Below are 24,372 nucleotides of genomic sequence, written 5' to 3'. Positions count from 1 at the left end.
GAAACAGGGCAGCAGTGGGACATCCATGTGGACTTCGATGCCTCCCAGGATAATGGCAAGAGTGGGATAGATGGAGGGGTGCCTGGGTGGCTCGGTCGGTTAAGCGTCCGACTTCGGCTCGCGTCATGATCTGAAGGTTTGTGAGTTTGAGCCCCGCATCGGGCTCTCTGCTGTCAGCACACAGCCACTTCAGATCCCCTGTCCCCCTCTTTCTCTGGCCTTCCCCCTCACGCATGTGCACTCTCTCTTTTTTAAAAAAGGAGTGAAGTAGATAGGAAGGGGAGAGAGCCCCAGCTCTTGAACACAGAGGAGGAGGGATGTGGGTGACCATAGCCAGGAGGGGAGGTGGCTTGAGCCCCAGAAACCCCAGACACTTAAGAGTTGGGGACCCCTGGCCTGGGAGTAGCCCCAGGCGCTCCGGGGAACACTGCCCCACCCTGACCGGTGCAGAAGGGCCTGCCGCAGGGGACTCACTGCCGGGGAGTGGGATCCTGCTGGCTGGCCTTTCCACCTCCATCCATCCCTTTTGCTCCAGGGCAGAGCCCAGAGTGGTTTTTTTCCACTTTCCATGGTAACTGGCGACCTGTGACAAATGGGACCCAGCCACTGACACGCTGGGGAGACACTTGAGAGACAGGCATCGAGTTTACACTAAGGGGAGCCATGCCTTCTGATAAGCCACGTCTCCACCTTCCCCAGTCAGCCCAGCACTGCTCTGCAGCAGACCTCCCATAACCGCACACTGGCCCAAGCTCCTCGGGACCATAGGTCATCTCTGACAGTCGCTTGAGAGAGGCCCCTGGGAGCCCACGGTTAGTCTTTGGGAACCGCAGGCTCCAGCCTGGAGTCCGGGGCCTGGCTGCTCCCCCTGGCCAGCCCGGAGCCCCGGGAGCTCACTTCAGAGGCGACCTTCTGTGCTGCTTCTTTTCACAAGCCCCTCTCTCTGAAGGCGGCCCCCGTCTGTCTTCCACACAGTGGTCACCTCGGGAGAGTAAAGCTATGGGTGGTCCCTAACTTTCCTCTTTTCCTTTAGACTTAATCCTTCCTCCCTCCCTCCCTTCTCCCTTCCTCCCTTCCTTCCTGTGCTGAGAGAGAATGTGAGCAGAGGAGGGGCAGAGGGAGAGGGAGAGGGACAGAGAGAATCCCAAGCAGGCTCTACACCCAGTGTCGAGCCCGACGCAGGGCTCCATCTCATGACTTGACCCAAAATCAAGACTCGGATGATTAACTGACTGAGCCACCCAGGCACCCCTAGCCTTAATCCTTTCTTTAAAAAAAAAAAAAACGTGGCAAAATACACATAACATAAAATTTACCATCTTAACCATTTAAGGGTGCAGTTCAGTATTAAGTACAGTCACACTGTTGGGCAGCCAATCTCCAGAACGTTCTCATTTTGCAAAACCGAAACCCTGTATCCATTAAACAACTCCCCGTTTCCCCCTCCTGCCGGCCCCAGCAAAGATGGTCTTTATTAAAATTCATTCATTTTTGCTTATTTGTACTTTCCAATTTTTCTACCAAGAGCATTCGAAATTTTTATAATTGAATTTCAAAATCTCCAGAACATTGTGCACAACCTGTACAATCTCTCCACGTCACGGGGAGAACCTGGGCAACAGACCTGCGTCACGCCGCCTTCTTCACTCTGGGCACCTGCAGCACCCGCCAGGGAGGCTGGGAGTCCTCCCACAGCAGTCCTGTCTCAGGAAGGGGATGGGGTCCACAGACTTGTAACAGGTCAAGTTCCAGAAACTGAGTGGGTCCTGACTGAGCACGGCGCCAGCCCCCAAGCATTTGGGATGGGGCTCCGTTTCAGGACTTACATACTTACCCCTGGTCGCTCTTCCCTCACTGAGCCCCAGGCAAAACTGTCCTCACGGTCACTCCTTGCCCTTGGTTGGCCCATGTCTCTTACCTCTGGAATCCTCTGGTCAGCCAGGCCCGGGTTCTGCCCACCTCAGGCCCCCCAACCAGCCCACGTGGAGGCGAGGACTGAGGCAGTCAGGGGCCTCGCTCACACGCTGGCCCTCAGTTGCTGTCAAGCAAAGAACACGCCAAGAGTGGCTCTCAGTGCAGTGGCAGGGGCGGGGGGTGGGGGGCGGCGCAGACATGGAGGTCAGGGAGGGAGTAGGAGCTGGAGGGCGGTGAGGAAATACAGAGTAATTTCTGCCTTGTCGATCCTGGGTTTTCCATCAGTTTTGTTACAAGCAGTGACTTAAGCACACGCACCGAAAAACCGCGGCTGAAGTGCCAACGTGTGACACTGTACAATGTCAGGGCCCCTCTTATTTTGCAAACAAGGGACCAAGGCTTGGAAAGGTGATGTCACGCTGCAAGGTGGTGGCAGCAGGGCTGAGACCAGAACCAGGTCCCCCGGATCCCCGGCACCCCTGCCACCCAGCGACTCCACCAGGTGGAGGTCCAGAGCAGCACGAGCTGACCGGGGGCCACGGAGGGCCAGGCTGGAGGGGGCCCCGGGTACAGGCCAAGAGCTGAGAGGGCCGGAACGGGCCGGAACCTGCAGAATCTCAACAAGAAGTGGGAAGGAAAGGTGGGACCCAATGAAAACATTTCAGAAAATGGGGATGAGGGTGGGGGAGAGCCCAGATGGAGGCTGGCTCCTCCAGTTAACCAGCTGCCAGGTTTCTGTAGAAGGACTTTGCCTGTGGGCCTGGGGCTCTGGAGGGCAGATAGCAACGTTATATTCCTTCCAAAACTTGGGTGGGGGTAGGAATCACTGAGGTGCCAGTTCAGAGTTTAGAGGCTGAAGTGGGGGCGGGCACAAAGGGGGACAGGCCACGAAGACACCCCAGCAGAGGAAGGCGAGTGTGGCTCCCAAAACTGCATGTGGCACTCTGGTCTCTCTGGGTGTAGCTGCTTCGAGGCTCCGCTCAGAAGGGGTCAGTCTCTTGCTGCCCCTCTCGGCCACCATTCTCAGTCAGAGGGTGGGCCCTGGTGCCCGGGGAGCCCAGGTCACACAGGGTGCTGCCCATGGTCACCCTGCTGAGGCTGTGGGAGTTGTGGCAGGGCCTGTGGTAGCGGCGCCGGGCCCCCAAGCACAGGGCTTCCTGGAAAGTCTCCCTGAAACGGCTCGACATGAGGTTGTAAAGCACAGGGTTAATGGCGGAGCTGAGGTAGAAGAAGACGCCGGAGATAATATGCACGTACTGGAAGGCCAGGTACACGCCCTCGGTCCAGCTGGACACAAAGCTCCACATGAGGCGATCGACGTGGAAAGGGGCCCAGCAGACTCCAAACACCACGACCAGCACGACTGCAGGGACACAGAGGGGAGACTTTGGTGCCTGCCAGAGTCCTCTCAACTAACCGCCTTCCCTGGGCTTCAGTGTAGACTGCCCGCTTTCACCTTCCCACCTCCGCCCGTCGTCCATATGGAAGTTTCTAGAAGTTTGCCTGCCCTGGCCTCATCACCCCTTTCAGAGAGGTTGGTCCCACCGCTGTCACTGACAGGGCAGCGGGCGTGTGCTCTACCCCCCTGCCCCCCGCCCCCCAGCCACAGTCAACTGGACCAGGTGTGGACATCTGAGCCAAACTGGCCCAGTCTGGCTCTCTCCCCACAGAGTTTGGAACTAGGTGACTCTAAGAGTTCACCCAGCTTCCCAGAGCTTCCCTCCAGCTGTGGTGTTGACCAGCCACGCCCTTCCTGGGGTCTCTTTCATGGGCTTGCCTCGATTTCTGTTTATTTCTTGTGTTTGCTTCTGTGACTGTCTATCTTTCCCCTGCAGTGCCTTCCCCACCACACCCCAGCACGGTTTTCCCTCCTAATCCAGGATTTCAATCAGGATGCTGCTTACAATATCCCCACCAGGCCCTCAGAAAGTAAAGGTGGGGGAAGGAGCCGGGGAGGTGGGGAAAGGAGAAAGCCAGAGCCCCAGGCCAGCAAGCAAGGCAGGCTTAAGGAAGCACCCCAACTTCCCAGGGGGAGAGCCATCCCAGCTGAGCAGACTTGACCCCCACGGGACAAGGAAGGAAGTAGAAAGCAGAGGCAGAACGGGCAGGGAGCAGGTGGTCTGCAATGCAGGCTTCACAGAGCTGAGGGGCAAGCTTGGAACTCTGGGGTCAGCCTCATTTTAGGGAGCAGCACGAGTGGCCTTGGGCTCTGGGACACTTTCTGGAGGGCACGATGAGTGGGTCTCTCCCTGGGAATGGGGCAGTCCCCTATATAATCCCACGGCTTTGACCAGGGTCTCACTAGCTCTGTCTTGCCCTGGCTCACCCCACCTACCTGATTCAGACCCTGCTAGGGTAGGGCAGGATGGGGACGAAATCAGTGATTGGCTTGGTGTCATTTTGTCTGGCTTCCCCAGGGCCACTGTTGTTGAAAAAGAGCCAGATCTAGATGACAGTCACACCCAGAGCCTCAACCCAGCTGGGCTTGCCATGGCCTGCCCCAATCCACACTTCTGCCCTGACCTTCACAAATATGCCCCCTGATGAGACTCTCTTAGACAGCAGTGGCCATTCCTGTGGTCCCCTAGGAACCAGAGATATAGCATGGAGGGAATTTATCATCTTGCCTCTCCAACACCTTGCTCCCCTACTTTGAGGAATTTTGCTCCCCCCAGATCCCACCACGTGAATCCATGGGGACTGCAAACCTCAGCATCCTGCACTCTGGGCCAGGGGCGGGCTATGACCTAAACCCACCAATTGGAATCCTTCCCTGGGATTTTTCAACAGCCATTAAGGGAAGAGGGCAGTTCCTCAAGAAAGGGGAATTCTGTGCCCATGGCCATGCCTCCCAGGCTGCTATGGGGAAGGACAAAGCCAAGACGTGTTTAGGAGCAAAGATGAGAGACCTGGAGATCCAGCTCCCACAAACAGCTCTGCCATCCTGGAACCCAGCCACATGCCCCGGCCCTGTCTGTGGTTTGATTCCACGAACCAGCACCAGCTTCTGCACAGGCCTCCAAGCTTAGAAGGACCCTAGGCTTCGTGGCTTAGTTTATGCTCGATTATTGCTGTCTGGACAGTCTTTTTTTCTTTTAATGTTTATTTATTTATTTTGAGAGAGAGAGATTTAGAACACAAGTGGGGGGTGGGCAGTGAGGGAAGGAGAGAGGAGAGAGAGAATCCCAAGCAGGCTCCACACCTTCAGCACAGAGCCCAACACGGGGCTCGAACCCACGAACCGTGAGATCATGACCTGAGCCAAAACCAAGAGTCAGACGCTTAACCGACTGAGCCACCGAGGTGCCCCGCTTGCCTGGACGGTCTTAATGATTTTTGAACAAGGGACCCCAAATTTTCATTTCACACTGGACCCCACAAATTATGTGGCCCATCCTGCCGTTTATCTTTGAGTTTCTTACAGAGTAATCGCACAGGTGCGTGCACACACACAGGGCGGCGTGGGCGGCAGCGGTGACGACTTCAAACTTCACACTCAGCCCCCATCTCAAACCCAGACACTCAGCCCCCAGGTCCTGGAAGCTCTAGCCCCTTACCCAGGGCCTGGCTCAGTCCCTCTTCCCCACCGCAACACTTACACAGCATCTTGGTCACCTGTGTCCGACCCTGATCCTGTGGCCGCTGAAACCTGCGGCTCTCGCTGGACTTGGCCCTGCCCCTGGCCTCCTGCCTGAGCAGCAGCAGTCTCTCCCGCTGCAGCCGAAGCCCGATGAGCAGATAGAGCACGCTGATGGTGGCCATAGGCAAACAGAAGAAGAACAGAGTGGTGATTTGCACCACCAGGTTGTAGAGGGCCCGCGAGCGGACCAAGGTGCACACAGCTGAGTGGGGCACCGTGCCCCGGCAGGGCACCTCCAGATGCTGGATGCCGTGCAGGCTGGCGTTAGGCAGAGAGCACAGCACGGCGAGGCCCCAGATGGCTCCGAGTACGCGGCGCACGTGGACCCGAGTCATCGTGGATCTGGCCTGCAGCGGGTGCACCACGGCCACGTAGCGCTCCACACTCAGGGCGGTGACATTGAGCACCGAGGCCAGGCAGACCGTCTCGAAGAGCAGCGTGCGGAAGTAGCAGCCACCAGCGCCCAGCAGGAAGGGGTAGTTGTGCCACATCTCATAGAGCTCCAGGGGCAGGCCCACGAGCAGCACCAGCAGGTCCGACACAGCGAGGCTGAGGAGGTAATAGTTGGTGGGCGTGCGCATGGCCTTGTGGCGCAGGATGACGGTGCAGGTCAGCCCGTTGCCCACGGCGCCCACCACGAAGATCAGCAGGTACGTGGCGCAGATGGGCATGAACAGCTCCGTCTGCCGGGGCCCCCGGTACTTGAGTCTCAGTTCCTCATCGGTCAGGTTCAAGTCCTCAGGGCCAAAGACCCCCCAGGCCCTACTGCCATTGCAGGGCACCGGGCTCCCTGCCTCCGTCGGGGACATGTCTCCAGGGAGGATGGAGCAGTTGAAGCAGAGAGGAGTCTGTGGAACAGAAGAGAGAGACCCCCCCCGGAAACGTCACTCAGAGATCCCTGGTAATTCATGAAACCAAAGGTGCCGGCGACACTAGGAGGAAGGTTATTTTACGTACCACTGAGAAACAAAAAACCGTCATCCGTTGTAAGGTGTGTAACAATTTCAGAGACGTAAAAATGTACATCTTGGAAATGATAAAAGCGGGATTCGGTCGGGGCGCCTGGGTGGCTCAGTCGGTTAAGCGTCCAACTTTGGCTCAGGTCATGATCTGGCAGCTTGTGGGTTCGGGCCCCGCGTCAGGCGCTGTGCTGACAGCTCAGAGCCTGGAGCCTGCTTCAGATCCTGTGTCTCCCTTCCTCTTGGCCCCTCCCCCACTCACACTCTGTCTCCGTCTCTCAAAAATGAATAAACATTAAAAAAAATTTTTAAAAAGCAGGACTCAGTTATGAATTTCACAATCCACCGAAGCTTTAAATAAACAATGGATCCTCCGGAGCATGGGCTTTGCGGTCAGCAGTCTCCCCTTGGGTCTGTCCCCTTTCAAGCCCTGGACTTTGGGAGAGGGACTCGGTTTGGGCGTCTGTAAAATGGGCACAACATGCAGTATCTTGTCAGTACGGTTTCTAAGAACAAGGCCTCTGGAAGCAACCGCCCGGATTCAAATCCAACTCCTCAGTCCTGGGCTGTGTGGCCATTTGTAGGGGAACCTTTCTGACTGTCTCCTTATTACAAGGATGCAGGGAGTTTAAGCTACAAAAGGTATTAGCTCAGGGCCTGCCTGACACACAGAAGGGCCCGGTTATCAGCCATCTCTCAAGGAGGACTGAGTCATTGTGGGGACGAAGCGAGGGGGTCAAAGGCTAAAAACTAGAATGCTAACCCCAAAGCTGGTTCGTGTTCCTGTTTCCTATCACCTGCGCTGTTAAACGTTGAAATATTTGCCAACCGTGACCCTGCTAGTTCTGGGGCCCCCTCTCCTCTGTTGGGTCCCTATCTCTGCCAGTCCGTGGGATATAGTGGTAAGGACCCAGACCACAGAGCCAAACACGCTGCTTTGGGGTCAGATGCCAACTCTGCTACACTCTAGCTGTGACCTCTCCTCACTGTGCCTCAGTCTCCTCACCTGTGAAACGGGTGTGTCCACAAAGCTTACCCCCTAATTGCTGTGAAGATTAAATGAGGGAACACATATCAAGTTGTAAGGGGTGTGCCTGGCACGTTTTAGGTGCTCGAGATCAACGCATAGGAACATTATCCTTACTTCCCACGTGGAAACGGAAGATTAGTCCAAGGGAGGGGCACCTGGCCGGCTCAGTAGGTAGAGGGTGCAGGGTTGCGAGCGTGGGCCCCACACCGGGTGTGGAGATCACTCAAAAATAAAATATTTTAAAAAACAAATGTAAAAAAGAACCGTCCAAGGGAGATGGGACAGGGGCCGAAACAAGATTCGGCTGGGCAGACGGTTTGGTGGGACAGGCCAGGAGCTGGGGACTGTCCTCCTTAGCCTTTTTGCCAAGCCCGCCATCGCCACCACCCCTCTCCCCAGGGCAACCTCGGATTTTCAAGCTCTCTTCCTGGATCGTCTCCCTATTCCATCACCTACATTTCCTCTTGCCAACGGGGGCTTGGGGCATCCCTGTTGCCCATGTACCTGCGCGGCCACATTTCAACTTCCTTTCTAGGTCCTTTTCTGTCCCAGACCCCAAGAATTCTTAATCCGGAATGTCTTCCTCCTGACCAGAACCTCCACCCAGAAGTCTCCCCCAGCCTCCCTGCCAGTCTCACACCTGATCCCCGCACCCTGGGATGGAACGCATTTTCACCCATCCAGGCGGTTCACCCGCCCGCCTCCCAAGCTGGGGGCAAGGGCCGAGCGGGCAGCCGCGGGGAGGAGCTGGGGACCCGCAGGCGCCGAGCAGGGTTCGAGGGAGAATCTCTGCGCCACCGGGAACGGTCGCAGCGCCCGTGGCCGGCAAAGAGACCGAAATAACCCGGAGGCTGCGAGTCCTCCGAGAAGGGGGGCGCCTCCGATCCCTACGGCCCTGGGGAGACCCTCTGTGCGCGCTTCCCAGTCCCGCGCCCCAGCCCCAGGCCACCCGCGCGCCCCGTCCAGCCGCCCGCGCCCTTGGCCTCGGCGGTATCGCGTTCACTTACCCTCCCGTAAGCGGCTGGAGACATCGAGGCGCGCGGCGGGCGGCGGAGACCGACGCCCAGACGCGGCGCCAGGAACCAGCCGACTGGAGGCTGGACGGCGACCGGCCCCCAAGTAGCCCTTCCCGTCGCCCCGCCTGTAGTCTGGGTGACCCTAAAGGGACCGCCACCAGGGGGCGGTGCTCCCCCCGCATCGCTGGACCCAGACACCCTCATCTGGGGTCCCCACACCCACCCCTAGTTGTTTCCAGACGTCTGGCGCGACACTCCCAGGAGCACCATTATCGAACTCCCACGGAACCCTCACAACAACCCCTTTACAGATGAGAAAACCGAGCCTCAGAGACACGAAGTGCGAGTGGTCTGGCTCTCACACCCTTGCCAGGGTCTCCAGCGTGCTTTTACCCCAACTCCTTATTATGGGGTCTCTCCAGACCCCGCCTCCTCCTGCCGCACATTTCAGACGCACCTGAAAGTCCACGTGCCCCAAAGGGTCTCCTCTCCCTCTCTGGGGCCCCAAGTCCCAGGGCAACAGTCTTCACCCCTCTCCCTAGGGTTCCCGGCCCCTGAGCATCTCCTCCTGCCCTCCCAGAACTTCTGCCTGCTGCGGGAGCCTCCGTCCTCCCTCCAGTCTGTCCTCCCACTGCCCAGTGGGAGCCCCCAACACCTCACTCCTCTGCTGGAAAACCTCCCCAGCCACCCACCTCACTTCCTTCTGAAAAAGAACATACCAAAGTCTAGCTTGGTGTTGGACCCCATGCCCCACTTGCCTTCCTGCCCCCCCCCCCACTATATTCCCTCACCCCCAAATACCCTCCCTCTCATCCATTCAAATGTTTCTCCATCCCTCTCACCCCACCGCAGGGTGCCCAAGGGGGAAGGAGGGAACTGTAAGGGAAGACTCATGAGTGCTGGAATCCCAGCCTCCTCCTGCTCCCAGAAGCTGTAGACAGGTGAATTCCAGCAGGGAGCCCCTTCCCTGCTCTGTCCCTTCCTCCAACCAGCTCCTTAGCTGGAAGTTATTTCATTAGGAACCTTCTAGGGAGCCTACATACATGAATCTTGCAGGCCCAAATGCTGGCTCCTGGGCCTCTTCCCAGGGTCTGATTCATTTAGTCTGGGCAGGGTCCAGCAACCTTCATTTTCGAGGACCACCCTCCAGGGGGCCCCAAACCTAAGAATCACACTTTGAGAAGCACTGAAAGGGGTTAAATACCAAGTCCCAGGACCCAGAAGGGCTGCCTGAGCAGTGTGAATGGGAAAGAGATCAGCCCCTCTGTGCCTTGACTCTCCTTCCCGGTGGAATGTGTAACCATGTGTTCCTTGAAACATCAGTGCAAAGATTTAGCACAGGGCTGGCATGCAGCCAGCACTCAAAAAAGTCTATGTGATGACAAGTGGAGGTGTGACCTTCTTCCCCCCAGACTTTCCCTGCCTCCCCTTCCCCCATGAGTCACTGTCTGGCCTTGGGAACTGGGAGTCAGACCCTCTCAGAGCCTCCACAAGCCCTGCCTTCCCAGGAACCCCACGTGTAAACACAACCCCAGGCACAGGGAAATTGTAGGCCAGTGCAGGGGCAGATGTCCTTGGGGAAAAGAATTCTAGGGTGTCCCTGAGAATTAACTGCTCCACCTCAGATGAGTGACCCCACCCAGAACCTTCAAGGTCCAAGCTGCTATTATATCAGAGGAGCGTTGAAGGGTAGGCAGCATCACTGGGAAACAGCCCACCATGGGGTCAGGGTGGTACTTAGCACGTGATGAGCATTGTCAACCCCTGCCCCCATCACTGGAATCACATTCCCACCACACACACCACTTTGCATACACTCTGAGCATCCTGAAACCCACTGTGGACTCATTGGAGGTGCTCCGAGCCCAGGAAAGGAAAGGGAAGGACCTATTTCTGCCTGACAGAGACACAACGGTTCCTGCCAATAGGAATTCTTTAGCTGGCTGCATCATTCACAACATTAACTGAAATCAAAGACCATGCCAGGCTAAAATACAGGGCTAGCCCCCCCCCCCAGAAGGGGAGGCCCAATGGCCATCATGGCTATAGCCACCCCTGCACTGTTCAGAGGGCCCTGGGTGTCCCAGCCTCAGGCCTGAGCTCAAGACCGCCATGGCAGCATGTCCCATCGGAACTGATGGTAGGTATACTGCTGCCTCCCTGCTCCGTCCTGAGGGAGCTTCTCCAGGGCCACGTTCGCTGGGGTACTGCAGGGCTGAAGCCTGGAGTAAATGCATCTTAGGTTTTCTGGGTGTACATTTCAGTCTCCTGGCCTGGCTGGTGGGCATCTGCCCAGACCAGGGTGTTAAGGGCCCCACTGAGCACAATCGCAAATGCCTCAGGGGTCAACGGGAGGCAGCCGGGAGACCTCTCAGGTCCTGGAGTCTGTGCAGGGCTCGCAGGGCCTGAAGTACATGATTAGCTCCATAGCCTTTCCTCACCCTGCTGAGAGCCACAGAAGGGCAGCTGCCCCAAGCCAAGTCTTCACCGTCACCACCTGAGCAGCTTCTGGAACATTCACCATTCACCCCCACCCCTCCCCCTGCTCTACTGCCTACAGGGACCAGACAAGGAGGATGAGATGAGCTTGGGGACACCAAGGTATTGGATGGGAGAGAGGAATTGTTCTGAAGGCAGTGGGGACAGCCCAGAGTCCACCAGTAATCAGGCTCAGCAAACATGGAGAGCTGGGCATAGCAAACATTTGGAGTGGGGAGAGTGCCCATGCTTACCTAGGAACTTCTCCACGTCAGACACCTGTCACCTGGCTCTGCTGGGCTGGACCGGGGCCAGACCAGGGCTAAGGGAGAGAGGAGGAAAGGTCTGAGTCCCTTCAGAGTGGAGGAGGGGTCCCCAGTGCAGGGGCTGGGATTGCACCTCAGTAAGCCATGCAGCCTGTGTGTGGCCATCCGCACTCCCCAAGTCCCCAGGCCTGGATCCACTCACAGAAACCAGCACGCTTCCCAAGGAGAGAGAAGGCAAAGGAAGGCAAGGAAGAGTGAGGCCTGGAGGAGAATCCTTGCTTGTACTGCCACAAACTGGCTGTGTGGCCTTAGACAAGCCTCTGTGCACTCCAGACACCGGCTTCCTGGTCTGTAAAAAAGCAAGAACAGCACTTACTTCTCTAGATGCTAAGTGAGATAATGTGGGTTAAAACACCTAGGGCTGACACACTCAAGAAATGGTAACCGTAACTGTGCTCAGAATTCTCTGAAAGATACTAGAAAGCTGCCAGGAGTCAGGGCTGGGGTGGAAGCTAGAGAAGAGAAAAGCTTGCTCAGCAGGGCTTGGAAGGGCAAGGTCCCCAACATCCTAGGGCAGGAAAGCTACTCCCCAGTGAGAAGAAGGAAAACACAAACTTATGGGGAACCTGGCCACAGTGCAGGAGGCCCAGGCCCTGCAGTTGGACCTCGGGGACCAGCGGCCAAGACCTCCACTTAGCATCGCCTCTGCCTCTCCTGCCCACGGAGAGGGCCACTTGGGACGAATTGTCTGGCTCCTTGCCTTCTGAGGGCCATGTGGCCTGGCTCTGAACCATCCCGGTCTCTCGGGCAGGGCCTGGGCTACAGAGTCAGTCCACTTGTGGCCAAAGGGAGGACAGACTCAGGTGGCACATCGAGAGGGCCAGAAAACGCCTGGGTCTCTCTTGTCCTGAGTCTGTGTGTCCTTCATCCCACCCCGGGGTGGGGCTAGTTGTCACTGGTGCTCCTGGCACCTGCTCGTCCACACGGCCTTCTCAGTTAACCGCAGAGAGGCCCCTCCCGGGATCTTCCCTGTTATGAATGCTCACGGTTAGCTCATAACCGAAGCTCCTGACCTCCTGCCAGTGACTGCTGTCAGAGGGCTTAGGGACTCGTTAGTCACATGGGTTTGCTGTGTCTACCTTAGTGTTTTTGTCTTCCCTTTGAGTTTTTTTATACCGGCATAATCTGAGAGTCAATTGCAGCCATAATGCCCCTTTACCACTAAATACGTCAATTCTGGTTTAGTTTCAGTGTCCCATGAATATCATTGATTCCACCTGGGAGGAGTGATCGCTTCTCATCTAGCACGTCTGATAATAGAAAGCAGACGACTTTTAGTTGGTCTGAGTACTGTTTTATATTTTATCGTGGTTATTGCCATTCCCAAGGCCTCCACAGTCAACAGATACAAAAGCAGTAAATATTGGAAGTGCTGGCAAACAGAGGCTCAGGATTCCAAAGGATATAACATGAAATCGGAGGAAATAAATTACAAAACCTGCAGGTAGTGGAAAAAGGACAGTTGCTCATGCATACGGAATGAATCTAGAGTTATCATGAGGTAAGTGAAAAATGCCGGGCGTATCACCCAGCAACCATGAGACATGGGGCAAGGGACAGAACACAGGGACACTGGGAGTGTGCGGTGGAGGGCTGGACCCCAGTGTGGACACAGCAGGCCCGAAGTAAAAAGAAGGCAGGAATCTGAGCACTTGAAGGCAGTGGGCCAAGAGATGCCGCTACCGAAATTCTGGTTGCAAACGATAGCGGGCTCCTGTGCACAATGTGAGGATCTTGGTTTGCAAATATCCAGACTGGCTCTAATTAAGGCAGAATTTCCTGGAGACTATCAGGTAGCTGGAGGACCAGGGAGGCTGTTCGGTGTGGCCCACCGCCCCAGGCATGTAACCAAAAGGCCTGGGGGTGTGGCCCTACATCTTCTGGATGCTTGCCCTGGGCTGGGACCACATCCCTACTTTTTAAGGCACTTGCCTGGACTTCCTGCCCCGGGTGAGACTTGGGATGCCCTGAAGTGAAGTTGGATCTGACCCCGGTGTTCTCACTGCTTGGGACAGGTGAGCCTTCTGGAGTGGAGGAGGGCAGATTCCCACTGCGGGGATCATTGCTGGCAGACAGCCTGAGTGCCACGCAGCTGAGACAAAGCGCGTGGGTCCCTGCCACTCAGAGGTTCAAGGCCTCTTCAAATGCACCAACATCAGAAAAAGGGGCCAGCAGCTCATGTGGGCACAGTGGGACCCTACTTTGGGGGTGGGGGGTGGCTTGTCTAAAAGGCTCACTAAACCGACAAAACCTTTTTGGAAAACGATGCCCAGGAGAACATGCATCTGCAGGGAAGATAAGAGATTGCAGATTTTAAAACTCGGAAAGACCAGCTCACCCTCATACTTGGGGAAACCACATCCAAGAACTGAAAGTTTAAACCTTTTCTGATCTTTTTGGACTCAAAAAAAAAAAAAAATCAGACTTATAAACAGCCTGTTCTCAAGTAGCAAAATGTCTGTTACTCTTGCCAGCTGCCTTAAGATGGAGGTTATGACAAACTGGCCTTAAACACAAGGAAGCAGTGAGTCTGAAGCATTGAATAACTTGCCCAAGGTCCTGTAGCTAACAAGAGCTGGAGGTGGGATTCGGGACTAAGTTTATCCAAATAAAAAACTTTCCACCTTTTACTCTATGGTTCCGACACTACATCCCCCATTTCCAAAGACAATCAAATTTCAAGAGTCTGGACTCAAAAATTTTTTTAATGTTTATTTTTGAGAGAGAGAGACAGAGACAGAGAGACAGTGCAAGCAGGAGAGGAGCAGAGAGAAAGACACACACAGAATCCAAAGCAGACTCGAGGCTCTGAGCTGTCAGCACAGAGCCCAACGCAGGACTCGAACCCATGAACCGTGAGAGCATGACCTGAGCCAAAGTCAGGCGCTTAACTGACTGAGCCACCCAGGTGCCCCTCAAGAGTCTAGACTTAAAAATAAATGTCCACATGCATTATTCATCCCCTCAGAGACTGGATTTTTGTGGCCATGCCTAGCCTGGTTCCCCTTCTCAAGCCCATGTTGCCTCTCCCTCGCTGGGTTATGAGTTGTCTTCAAGAACCGCCCTGCCTGGTTCTTAGTGGCCCTGAACTGCTTAGAGGTGTCACTTTCCATGGGCTGGTCTGTTCCCTCCATGTTCCCAGCCCATGGGCAGCTACTGAGTGCCTTTCCCTGGAGAGCAGCGTCGGTACCCATTTGGCTCTGGAACTTTTGGAAAAAATTCAAGAGTTTCCTAGTTAGGGCTTGGTGCCTTCCAAGGGGTTAGGACGTGTGGTTGCAGCTCAGAGGCTGTGAGGTGAGTTTCCAAGGATGCAGTTTTATAACCTCTGTTCTGAAGCTCTTGGGGAGGGGTGCATGTTGCTTAGACTTTCTATGCCTCAGTTTCCTCACCCGTAAAGCGGAGATGACCACAGACCTACTCATGAAGTCATGAGAGGATTCAGTGAAATAAGGATGTAGGGTGCCCAGAAAGCACTTAGCTGGCACCTGAGAACTATTTTTCAAATAAAAGAAAGTAGGTGCATGTCTCAGAAGCTTGGTACCTCTTCTGAGCAAAAATGAAGAGATTTTTAATATTTCTCTTCTGAGGCAGCAAGAGACAATAATGTAGAGGCTTCTCCACCCCCTGGGAGAAGTAGGCAGAGAGAGACAGAGGGCCAGAGGAGTTACAGGAAGGAGGCAGGCCCCATCCCCGTGTAGGTGGCCCGGCAGGCCCTGTCCACCCTCAGGCTAGCATCCTGCCTTCCGGCCACTCATGTTCCCACGAACTTCTCAAGTGTGTTTGTGTGCAAGCGCTGTAAACAAAGATGGAAAGAGCAGGCTGCAACAAGCAGGCCTCTATTAGGGCAGAACCAGTTCAGTCAGGCTGAACCCCTCTCCCTCAGGAAAGGGACCCAGGAGGACCCCAGCCCCCACCTGGCTCCAGGCTGGCTCTTTCCCCGAGCAGAGGTCATTCTGCGGTGAAAGAGGGCGGCTGCAGCAAGAGCAGGGACTTGGATGTGTGACCTTGGACGAGTCCCTTCCCTCCTCTGACCTCAGCTTCCTAGTCTGCAGAAGGCGGACACATAGTCCCCTCCATGGAGTTGAGGACGGGAGAACAGGTTGAGGTTCTCCCGCAGCCCCCCACCCTGCCGTGGCCAGCGTGCAACTCACGGGCTGGGGAGTGAAGCGGGGCCTGGCGGGAGGGGCGCCTGTGTTCCGTGCCTCTTCCTGCGTCTGATTCTGAAGTGAACACTGGTTACCTCTGGGGGTTGGTTAGGGTGGGAGGAGGAAGGGAGTTAGAAATTTGTTTCAACAGTCAAATTTGTTCCTCCTATTTTTTTTTCTTTTTTTTTTAACGTTTATTTATTTTTGAGACAGAGAGAGACAAAGCATGAACGGGGGAGGGTCAGGGAGAGGGAGACGCAGAATCCGAAACAGGCTCCAGGCTCTGAGCTGTCAGCACAGAGCCCGACGCGGGGCTCGAACTCACGGACCGCTAGATCATGACCTGAGCCGAAGTCGGCCGCTTAACCGACTGAGCCACCCAGGCGCCCCTTTTTTTTTTTTTTTTTTCATTTTAAAGTGCAGTTCCTTGGGGGCACCTGGGTGGCTCAGTCGGTTAAGCATCCGACTTCAGCTCGGGTCATGATCTCAGGGCTCCTGAGGTGGAGCCCCCCCCCCGTCGGGCTCTGTGCTGACAGCTCAGAGCCTGGAGCCTGCTTCGGATTCTGTGTCTCCCCCTCTCTCTGCCCCTCCCCCTCTCATTCTCTTTCTCTCTCTCTCAAAAATAAACATTTAAATAAATAAAATTAAGTAAACAAACGAATAAATAAATAAATAAAATCCAGTTCTTTGGAGCACCTGGGTGGCTCAGTGGGTTGAGCATACAATTCTTGATTTCAGCTCAGGTCATGATCCCAGGGTCATTCCTCCAATTCCAATCTAACCAACCCGGCATTCATCCCCTTTCGTTCATCCCTCCCTGAGAGTGAGAAACGTGCCTTTTGTTATTTTCAGCATATTTATTGGTAGGGTCGACCCCCCCTCCGAGTGTGTAACCAGTCTTCCACGCTGCCACCCTTTGTGGACCCCTCCTCACCCTCTCTAAGCCTCTAAGTTGTCCCCGCTTCTCCCCACGTTTATCTGGGAGGCATACAGGACACCCTCCTCGCCGCACGCAGCCTCTCAGATAGAGGGGAACAGGCTTCGTCGCCAGGGATGAGAATTACAGCATTACCGGAGACAAATCTGGCAGTAGGTACCAAAATACAGAGATCTCTCTCTCTCTCTCTCTCTGGTCCTGCAACTCTACCTCTAAAAATGTATGAAAAAGAGTCCACCTGCAGTCCTGATGGCTCCAGGTGCGTTCACCCCGCCCAGCTCCTGCCCGTGACCGCCGCGTCCGAAACTGCCCAGGCGTCCCCGCCCCGCTGCTGAGATGGCCACGTGCTCCTGCCATGAGGAGGGTCAGAGGCTGAACGACAGCGCCAGCTCTTCCTGTCCAAGGTGCGGAGGGAGGAAGACAGCACACAGTGCGTGAACTGCAAGCTCAAAGGTCCTCCATGGGCTTCCTGGAATATTGGTGTGTTTATTTGCATCGGATGTGCTGGAATCCATAGAGATCTTGGGGTTCATTTATCCAAGGTCAAGTCAGTCAACCTGGACGCAGTGGACACCAGGACAGATACAGGGCATGCGAGATATGGGAAAGACTAAAGCAAGACTATTCTATAAAGCCAATCTTCCAGAGAACTTTCGAAGACCACGGGTAGAGGGGCGCCTGGGTGTCTCAGTCGGTTGAACATCCAACTTCAGCTCAGGTCACGATCTCACAGTTTGTGGGTTCGGGCCCCGTGTCGGGCTCTGTGCTGACAGCTCGGAGCCTGGAGCCTGCTTCAGATTCTCTGTCCCCTTCTCTCCCTGCCCCTCACCAGCTCATACTCTGTCTCTCTCTCTGTCTCTCAAAAATAGATTAACATTAAAAAAAATTCGAAAATAAAAGTACCAGCGCTAAAAAAGTCGCAGAGCCCACCGCCAACCTTTTAGGACCTGATGGCGCTGCTGAGGCACCAGTGACCAATGGGAACACAACCGCGCTGCCAGCCCAGAGTGGTGATCTGGACACCTTTGGACCAATGACTTCGAATCCCTTACCTCCAACCGTCTACGCCCCCAGCTCCGGGGACGTCCTCTATACCTACAGCTGCCACTCTGTCTACGTTAATACCTGGGGTGCTCGATCTGTTCACTCAGCAAGCTACAAAGTCAGAAGAGGTGGGGAAGAAGGAACGCGCCAAAGACTCCATCTTCTCTCTGTGTGGTACAGAAACCGTTCGGCAGAAGAGTACTCCTGGTGTGCTTATGGGACGCACAAATATGCCCTTTGCCTCACGAGCACCGTCTGTCTTTCAAGGCTTTCCATCGACGGGCACGCCTGTGCCTCCACCTGCAGCTCCTGGTCTTCTAGGAAATGTGATGGGACAGAGCGCCAGCCTGAGGGTGGGCATGCCCAGGCCCAGCGGGTCTACGGGAAACACATGAACCGGTGTGATGTCACTTCTTTCAAATGTGGTCGGCCCCCAAGGAGGAACCGTAGGACAGAGGGGCGCACCCTCGGGTGAGCTTGGCCTGCCGCAAGCTCAACGGCCCCAGCAGAACCTCTCGCAGATGAATCAGCAAATGGCTGGCACGGGTATCAGTAGTACGAAGCCTGCAATGGGTTTTGGCCAGCCCCCAACACAACAGCAGTTTGGCCCGGAAGCTCATCCGTTCAGACTCTCGGCACACAGCTGTGGAAATGAGAACTGCAGGGCAAGTTACGTCCAGAACCAGCCCCTGACATTCTTTGCTAAAACACATCTCGTTCCCATGTTTACTCATGTACTTTTTTTTTCTTTTTCCCCGTTTGTTCATATTAAGAATTATCTGACTGGGGCACCTGGGTGGCTCAATCGGTTGAGCGTCCAGGTCATGAGCGTCGGCTCAGGTCATGATCCCCAGGGTCATGGGATCGAACCCCGTGCTGGGCTCCGTGCTGAGTGTGGAACCTGATGAAGATTCTCTCTCTCTCTCTCTCCCCTTCCCTCTGCCCCTCCCCCACTTGTGCATGCTCTCTCTCGCTCACAAATAAAAAAAATTAAAAAGAATTATCTGATTGACCATGTTGGTCTGTACTGATTAAATGTGATGTGGGGGCACCTGGGTGGCTCAGTCAGTTAAGCTTCCAACTTCGGCTCAGGTCATGATCTCACGGTTCATGAGTTCGAGCCCCACATCAGGCTGTGTGCTGACAGCTCAGAGCCTGGAGCCTGCTCGGGACTCTGTGTCTCCCTCTCTCTCTGCCCCTCCCCCTGCTCTTGCTCTGTCTCTCTCTCTTTCAAAAATAAATAAACATTGGGGCGCCTGGGTGGCGCAGTCGGTTAAGCGTCCGACCTCAGCCAGGTCACGATCTCGCGGTCCGGGAGTTCGAGCCCCGCGTCAGGCTCTGGGCTGATGGCTCGGAGCCTGGAGCCTGTTTCCGATTCTGTGTCTCCCTCTCTCTCTGCCCCTCCCCCGTTCATGCTCTGTCTCTCTCTGTCCCAAAAATAAATAAATAAACGTTGAAAAAAAAATTAAAAAAAAAAAAGCAGGTGTCCTAAGTAGAAACCCTGTTTAAAAAATAAATAAATAAATAAATAAATAAACATTAAAAAAAATTTTTTTAATTAAAAACATTGATGTGAAAAGCAAAAAAAAAAAAAAAGAATTGTAGCTCAAATACAGAGATGAGGTAAGAGGATACCAGGCACAGCCTTTCTGTAAAATAATGAATAATTGGAGACAAGTTCAGTTTTCTTTGCCTCAGCTCCTGAAGCAGGGCGGCTTACATGCCTCCCGAACCCATCTGCCTGGAGGACCAGATAATTGGTTGTTAATTGGCTTCCTCCCAGGGCTCTTAGCATCCTGCATTTTCTGGTTGTGTTTGTACGAGAATCCAGAGGGCTGTTGTGTGTCAGAGAAGGTCCTGGGGCAGAAAGTGGAGGGAGCAAGGCAGGCACTTGAGTCGGGACCCTTCCTCCGTAGGCACAGCTGAAATCAGAGTTAGGCCAAAGGGAGACCGGTCTTCAGCATGATGGTGTCTTCAGCATGTTCTGGTTTAGGCCAAAAGTTCCAGGGACTTAACACCCCAGGAGCAACCCTCCCACTGAGGGATGGGAGTGGGTGGGAAAATGTCTCATGTGGTAGGCGACTTCCAAGATGGCCTCCGATGACCCCTGTTTCCCGGGACTCACACCGTGTGTATTTCCTTTCCACACTGAAAATGGCTGAACTGTGTGATAGGATGTTACAGAAACGACAGTGTATGATATCCAAGGCTAGATCATAAAAGAATTGTAGCTCCTGCCTTTTTCCCTTTTGGATCTCTTGTTCTTGGTGGAAGCCAGCTGCCATGTTATGAGGATGCTCAAGCAATCCAGGGGAAGGTACACATAGGAAAGGTGCATAAGGACTCCTGTCAACAACCAACACTCTCTTGTCAGGCAAGTGAGACAGCCGTGTGGCCATGTCGGAAGTGGATTCCCCAACACAGTCAAACCTTTTGATGATTCCAGCCTCATAGAGACCCTAAGCAGAACCCTGAGCTAGAACCACCTAGTTGAGCTGCTCCTGGATTCCTGACCCTCGAAAATTGTGTGATATAGCAAACATTTATTGGTTTTTTTAATGTTTATTTATTTTTGAGAGAGACAGAGAGCACGAGAAGGGGAGAGGCAGAGAGAGAGGGAGACACAGAATCCGAAGCAGGCTCCGGGCTCTGAGCTGTCAGCACAGAGCCCGACGCGGGGCTTGAACTCAAGCACCGCGAGATCATGACCTGAGCTGAAGTTGGACACTTAATGGACTGAGCCACCCAGGCACCCCAAATGTTTATTGTTTTAACCTGCTAAGCTTTGGAGTGATTTGTTGTGCATTAATAGCTAACTATATTCTCATACAGCCCTGTAGGAATGGAAAATGGTGTAGTGACTTTGGAAAACAGTTTGCTGGTTCCTCAAATGATTAAACAGAGAGGTACCGTATAACCCAGCAATTCCACCCCTAAGTATACACCCAAAAGAAATGAAAACATGTGTCCCCAGAAAAACTTGTGCATGAATGTTTACAGCAGGATGTATGCAGGATAGTCAAAAGGTGGAAACAACCCAAATGTCCATTAATGGACACATGGAAAAATAAAATGTGATACATTCATATAATGGAATATCATTTGGCCGTACAATGGAATGAAGTGGAGATACATCCTGTAGCTTGAATGAGCCTTGGAAAGCGAAAGAAGTCAGTCACAAAAATCCACATGTTCTGTGACTCTACTCATACGAAATGCCCAGAAGGCAAGTCTATAAAGACAGAAAGTAGGTTAGTAGTTGCCTAGGCTGAGGTGGGGGATCGGGGTGATAACTAAAGGGTATGAGGTTTCTCCTTAAGGTTATGAAAATATTCTAAAATTGAGTATGGGAATGGCTAACACACATTTGTCAGTAAACTAAAAATTACTGAATTGACTACTTTTAATGGATCTGTTATATGTATATGAGTTACATTTTAATAAAACTGTTTAAAAAGCTGGTAATGAAGGGGTGCCTGGCTGCCTCAGTTGACAGACCATGCAACTCTTGATCTCAGGGTTGTGAGTTCAAGCCCCACGTTGGGCGTGGAGCCCACTTTTTAAAAAAAAATGCTGATAAGGAATACACCGCAGCTTCTTCCCCGCTGGTGAGACAACTCTGAGGCGTGTTCCACACAGTCTCTCAGAAGATGCCCTGTAGGACCGATCCCATTTCCCATGGCCGTATTATGCCTGTTAATATGCACTTTCTTTTCTCTCCTTTCTTCCCGGTCTCATTTCTCCACCCCATGCTTTCTGGGACCACATCTCAAATAAACTTCTTCGCCCAGTTCTTGTCTCAAGGTTTGCTTCTGAGGGAACCAAACTAAAGCAATCATGTTCTTCAGGTTGGAGGCCAGGATGCCCTGGCATGGGGCTCATTCTGCACCCATCCATAGAGAACCCAGATGGAACTGGCAGACTGTCCAGGGTGAAGGCTTGAACCAAAGTCCAGAACGGTCACAGAGCTGCCCGCCATCCTCCCCAGCACGCCTGGCATGAGCCTGGCACGATTTGCACACACACACACTTTTAGGCATGGGAGAATTAAACAACCCAGCCTGTCACCGCCCTTTACCCGAGTCAGGCTGTGTGGGACATGTTCATTTCCCCTTTGGCTTATTTTGCTTGTCTCTGTGGCTGGGCGTCATCTGACCACACAAACTACCAAGACAGAGAAACAGGAGGCTCTGAAGGGTTGTGTGGAACTCAGTCAGGCAGTCAGACCCTCTAATGGTGAACCAGAGGTATCTGATTGAGGGGGGAAAAGATTGCACAGCTAGACTTGACATTAAAGATACAGGAACATCCCTGGAGGCCCCCCGCCCCAGGCAGAGGGGCCAGCATGGTAAGGCACCTCCCTCACAGGTCACTCCGGCTGCAAACCTCACCAACTGTCACCGAGCACAGGCTGACTGTCCAACAGGAGAGGGAAGACGCTTGGGCTCGACTCAGCTTCTCACAGCAGCCTCCAGGCCCAGACTGGGAAACGGGTGCCTGGAGTTTTATGCTTTCCCTGATTTAGGCCTGTTCAGCCGTGGTCAAATGCCATCATCTTCAACCAAAAGACAGCTGGTGGATGTTAATGCTTCCAGCATTCACACACAGGGTTACCCAAAGCAACAGAACTAAAGAGCTCCGATTGGCCCAAAGATTTCATAAGTTGGTCCTAGAATAAGGACTTCGATTTCACTTTTTATATATTTTACTGTGATGCTGAATTTCATGTGTCAGATTGGCTAGGCTATAGTACCCAGTTATTTATTCAAATGCTAAACTAAGTGTCGCTGTAAAGGTATTTTGTACACATGGTGAACATCTACAAGGAGTTGACTTTATTACTTTCCATAATGGGGGTGGGCTTCGCCCAATCAGTTGAAGGCAGGAGCTGCAAAAGCTGAGGCTTCCCAGAGAAGAAATTCTGCCTCACGATGGCACCATCAACTCCTACCTGAGTTTTCAGCCTGCCAGCCTGCCCTACGGATTTCAGAGTTGCCAGCCCTCCAGTCACATTAGCCAATTTCTTTAAAAGAGGGACAGAAAAGGTATATACCTATCACCTATCGGTTTCGGTTTTCTGGAGAGCTAGGACTGGTACATCTACCTTTAGAGGAAGGTAAGCCTGAGAGGCGCTGTGCTGTGGGGCATCACAAACAAAGAGTCCACCTTTCAGGGGGCATGAGCGTCTGTCCTGGGGGAGACAATGCCAAGGTCACAAGGAAGCAGGTAGGGGATTTGCAAAAACACGTCCTGTGGCTCTGCACCCATAAAATGCATCCTGCTGTTGGTTTAACCGAATTGGCTAGAAAACATAACTCCCACAAAGCTATCCCAAGATAGTGCTGCAAACGGAAAATTACAGAAACCACTCAAAGGTCTCCCAAAATCCAGGTCCTGTAAGCCGGCTGCCACATAAATCAGAGCAGGTCACAGCACTGCCCTGATGAAAATCCTCCCGAGGATCTTACAATAAACCCGAGTTTAGCTCAGCCTGCAGTCCAGCCTTGCCCACTCCTGCTCCCCTTCTCCTTCCCTTTGCTCTGCCGGTCCACTCTGTGCCACCTCAGGATCTTTGCATGTGCTATGAAACTCCTTTCTCCTGGCTCCTTGTTTGGTGCCTGCTCCTCCTTGAGGACTCTGAGGTGGCCTTCCTGACCACACATTCTGACGTACCCCCCTCCACCCCTAAAACCATCTTCTGCACCCCCTGTTCATGCCCTTCATAGAACTTACCACAGTCTGGGGGCACCTGGGTGGCTCAGTCGGTTAGGCGTCCGACTTCGGACTTCTGAGCCAGCGGGGCCGAGGCGAGGCCCGGGAACGTGCATTTCTAACAAGGTCCCTGGTGAGGCGGTTGCTGTCTGTTAAGACTGGACTTTGAGAACCGCTGATGCCCATGGTCTGCTCCTCAGTTTCTGGCGTCTGTTAACCTGGGTTCCAGTCACAGCTCTGCCCCCTGCTGGCAAGCGGCCTCTTAGACAAAGAAATTCTTCGGCCCAAGTTTGTCTCCATCAGAGAGATAAATGGAATATTTACTTCCTGCTGTGGTTGTAAGGATTAAGTTGAAATAACTTGGGTAAATTATTTAGCACAGTTCCTGGCATAGAATACGACTGGGGACAAATCAATCCTTTTTCAGTTGGTTGTGGTGTGGGAATTTGGCTGGAAGGAAGCTGCTGTTTGGAAGGTTTTGTTTCTTCGTAAGCCTTAATGAATTATTTGACTTTAAGAAAAAGAAATTTTTAAGTAGTCTCTATGCCCAACGTGGGGCGAAACTCACAACCCCAAGATCAAGAGTTCCAGGCTCCACTGACTGAGCCAGACAGCCCCCCCGCCCGTGAAGTATTTGACTTTTAAGAAGATGGGGTGCTCGGGTAGCTCAGCCCCACTGACTTTGGCCTTGAACTCCTGATGGGGTGTATGTGACATGACCTGCAGCAGAGATCTGAAGAGCCATTGCTCATTTTTACCCGTTCCCTAGCTCCTGTCCTCTGCCAGAAGTCTGATGTGTCCCTGGTGGGGGTTGGTCCTTCACTTGTATTCCAGAATGAAGAAGAATCACAGCCACAGCTGACCCACAGCCAAAAGGAGCCAAGCCACAACCAAACTGTGAAGGAAATGTACGACAGGCATGGCTGCGAGCTGCTGAGATGTTAGGACACGTTACTGCAGCTAAACTTAGTGACAACTCAGTAAAACTATCCTAAGAGAGACATCTGGCTAAATAAAGCATGATGCGTCTATATGATGGGAATGTAGCTAGTAAATTTAAACATTTTTTAATGTTTATTTATTTTTGAAAGAGAGAGAGACAGAGACAGAGCGTGAGTGGGGGAGGGGCAGAGAGAGCCGGAGACACAGAATCGGAAGCAGGCTCCAGGCT

The 24,372-nt window shown here is 53.6% G+C and overlaps 1 protein-coding gene and 1 pseudogene across 4 annotated transcripts; one reads left to right on the top strand and one right to left on the bottom strand.

Moving 5' to 3' along the window:
- Positions 1 to 1,224: 1,224 nt before the first annotated feature.
- On the bottom strand, positions 1,225 to 23,349 carry NMUR1 (neuromedin U receptor 1). Of its 4 annotated transcripts, XM_047873092.1 has the most exons (5): positions 16,684 to 16,733; positions 15,515 to 15,605; positions 11,292 to 11,359; positions 5,514 to 6,402; positions 1,225 to 3,277 (listed from the first exon to the last, which is right to left on the bottom strand). In XM_047873092.1, the coding sequence occupies exons 4-5, from the start codon at positions 6,361 to 6,363 to the stop codon at positions 2,895 to 2,897; spliced, it is 1,233 nt and encodes a 410-aa protein (XP_047729048.1). In that variant the 5' UTR covers positions 6,364 to 6,402; positions 11,292 to 11,359; positions 15,515 to 15,605; positions 16,684 to 16,733; the 3' UTR covers positions 1,225 to 2,894. The 4 variants fall into 4 exon arrangements, with proteins under 4 accessions (XP_047729048.1, XP_047729049.1, XP_047729046.1 ...); XM_047873093.1 differs by lacking the exons at positions 11,292 to 11,359; positions 15,515 to 15,605; positions 16,684 to 16,733 and adding an exon at positions 23,223 to 23,349; XM_047873090.1 differs by lacking the exons at positions 11,292 to 11,359; positions 15,515 to 15,605; positions 16,684 to 16,733 and adding an exon at positions 8,551 to 8,763.
- On the top strand, positions 16,782 to 18,144 carry LOC125173054 (stromal membrane-associated protein 1-like; annotated as a pseudogene).
- Positions 23,350 to 24,372: the final 1,023 nt, after the last annotated feature.

The sequence above is a fragment of the Prionailurus viverrinus genome, chromosome C1, assembly GCF_022837055.1.
Source record: "Prionailurus viverrinus isolate Anna chromosome C1, UM_Priviv_1.0, whole genome shotgun sequence".
In the NCBI taxonomy this organism is placed as follows: Eukaryota; Metazoa; Chordata; class Mammalia; order Carnivora; family Felidae; genus Prionailurus; species Prionailurus viverrinus.
Note: the sequence above shows the minus strand (reverse complement) of the source record. Positions and strands in the feature narration are given on the sequence as shown.

Excerpts from the sequence above, each read along its gene's own strand:
- NMUR1 (XM_047873090.1), bottom strand. The coding sequence starts at position 8,763 with ATGAGGGTGTCTGGGTCCAGCGATGCGGGGGGAGCACCGCCCCCTGGT. Across the intron at positions 6,403-8,550 it reads CTCCAGCCGCTTACGGGAGG|ACTCCTCTCTGCTTCAACTG; the intron begins GTAAGTGAACGC and ends TCTGTTCCACAG. Across the intron at positions 3,278-5,513 it reads ACAGGTGACCAAGATGCTGT|TCGTGCTGGTCGTGGTGTTT; the intron begins GTAAGTGTTGCG and ends GTGTCCCTGCAG.